The sequence below is a fragment of the Sphaeroforma arctica genome (assembly GCF_001186125.1).
Source record: "Sphaeroforma arctica JP610 unplaced genomic scaffold supercont1.878, whole genome shotgun sequence".
Lineage (NCBI taxonomy): Eukaryota > Ichthyosporea > Ichthyophonida > Sphaeroforma > Sphaeroforma arctica.
In genome coordinates, this window is record NW_014039680.1 from 15,601 (window position 1) to 18,253 (window position 2,653).

Sequence of the window (2,653 nt, forward strand, 5' to 3'; positions counted from 1 at the left end):
ATCCCATATCACCTGCAGTACCTTACAGACGTGGTAGTTTTATATCCATCCCATATCACCTCCAGCCCCTTACAGCCGTGGTAGTTGTATGTCTATCCGATATCACCTGCAGCACCTTACAGCCGTGGTAGTTGTATGCCTATCCCATATCACCTGCAGCACCTTACAGACGCGGTAGTTTCGTATGGCCCTGTGTTGCACCTCCTGGCGGTCGAGGTCTCTTCTGCTGTGTCGTGGTTGCTGGTGGTTTCTGTGTCTGTTGTTGTTGTTGTTGTTGTTGTTGTTGTTGTTGTAGCTGTTGTTGTTGTTGTTGTTGTTGTTGTTGTTGTTGTTGTTGTTGTTGTTGTTGTTGTTGCAGTAGAGCACTGTGTTGTTGTTGTTGCTGCTGCTGTCGTATTTGCTGGGCCTGTTGTGTCTGTTGTTGTGCATTTAGTTGTGTTGGCTGTGATGGGTTGTACTGTTGCTGCTGTTGCTGTAGTTGCAGTTGCCGTTGTTGTTGTTGCAGTTGTTCACGCGCGCGCTGCTGTGCCTTTGCCGTATCGGTTCTCTTTGCCAGTAGCAAGCCACGTACAAATGGATGAAGATGTATGTGAGTTTGTGCATGAGTATAACATACGAATAGATGTAGATATATGTGACTATATGTATGATTATAACATATGAATGGATGTAGATATATGTGAGTTTATGCAAGATTGTAACATATGAATGGATGTAGATATATGTGACTCTATGCTTGATTACAACATAATTACAAGCTTACACTGTATATGAATCCTCGCACAGGTAGAACCTCTGTACCAATATCAAGTCACATATGAATGAGTGTGGATATATGTGAGTTTATGCATAATTGTAATATATCTGCGAGCGTACACTGTATATGAGTCATCGACATAACGAAAAAGCGCTATGATGCTGTATTTAGGGGTAAACAGAGGCAAGTCAACAAAATGGGGCAAACCAATTACAAACAGTACCGAACTATATCTCAGTGTGACACCACCACATTCCGCGCGCATGCCATAGCATACAGCACATGGACTATACTAATTTACTATGTTCACGGCATACACCTTCACATGACTATCCTATCGTACTATGTCCACAACATACTCCTTCACATGACTATACTATCGTACTATGTCCACAACATACTCCTTCACATGACTATACTATCGTACTATGTCCACAACATACGCCTTCACATGACTATACTATTGTACTATGTCCACCATATACACCTTCACATGAGTATACTATTGTACTATGTCCACCATATACGCCTTCACATGACTATACTATTGTACTATATCCACCATATACACCTTCACATGACTATACTATCGTACTATGTTCACCATATACGCCTTCACTTGTCCTGACATGCAGCTCTCATACCGGTCTGCGGGCAGACCCTTTTCTCAGTGGTGGCGCTGGTACATTTCTTGGCACAGGGGCACTCGGGTGGTGAGCAACAGGCACCCGCGCCTGTATATGGTGCAGATATAGCGCATGAGGCAAGAGAGTATGGGGTAGGTAGGATACATCACATAAGGCAACAAACAGGTGTCGTATATCGTACGCCTGTGTATGGTACGGATATATGCCCTCAGACAACAAAGTAGAATGTAGGTAGAGTCGGGTATAATGTTCATCAATGTGGTAAGAGCATGGCAATATATTCCATAGTATCTACGGAGATAGAGTACGACTCTTGTCTGCGAATCGTGTTAATGCAATATATAGGTGGCTACAACATACCTGAGATGTATATGCAAACCCACTGACAAAATGCAGCAGTGGTTAAGACCTACCTGAGATGCATATGCACACCCAATGACACAATGCAGTGGTGGTTAAGACCTACCCGAGATGTATATGCATACCCAAACCCTAAAACCCTAAACCTACCTGAGATGTATATGCACACCCAAACTTTAAACCCCTAAACCTACCTGGGATGTCAGGTGATGGGCTGTTGGCATCGCTTGGTGTCCTGTGGTGCCTCCTGTGCATAAATGAGGCCCAGTGAGTGGTATTGCGAGTGTGTTTGAGTGTGTGAGATTGATTGTGCACATAGCAACAAACGCGTATATGCGCATTTTTTTTCGTTTGTAAATGTCTCTGTGACCTTGCCAACACTCCATCGAGAGACAGAGACAGAGAGAGAGGTAGAGAATGTGTGTGTGTATGTGTGTATGTCCTATACCTGTGTGATACTGGGAGTGTGGTGATAGCCTAACACGTGCTTAATGCTGAGGATCATTAGCGCGGGTTCATGTGAGCTTGTGGTCTCTGCTTGTGCGTTAGTGTCTTTTTGAAGGGTTTATTTAGGTGTGTGCATGTGAACTTGTGGTCTATGCTTGTGCCGAAGTGTCTTTTTGAAGGGGTAGTTTGGGTGTGTACATGTGAGCTTGTGATCTATGCTTGTGCGTTAGTGTCCTTTTTAAGGGGTTGTTTGTGTGTGTTTTTTGATATATTAATACCCATATGAAGATGAGTCATGAATAAAGTGGTACGTGCGTGAGAAGACAAAGAACTAGTCACAACCAGCCGGAGGAGGATTGAAACACCCGTGTGCATTGAAAGCGATACTACTTGGCTAGTATATGGAATTAATACAACAGCCACATAACGCCTGTTGACAATA

General features: G+C 43.5%; 1 protein-coding gene across 1 annotated transcript; it reads right to left on the reverse strand.

Annotated features, from left to right (window-relative positions):
• Window positions 1–163: 163 nt before the first annotated feature.
• Window positions 164–2,019, reverse strand: SARC_09049 (hypothetical protein; the record flags this gene model as incomplete). The annotated part of the gene is made up of 3 exons (XM_014296951.1): window positions 164–547; window positions 1,418–1,491; window positions 1,959–2,019. The coding sequence occupies 3 exons, from the start codon at window positions 2,017–2,019 to the stop codon at window positions 164–166; spliced, it is 519 nt and encodes a 172-aa protein (XP_014152426.1).
• Window positions 2,020–2,653: the final 634 nt, after the last annotated feature.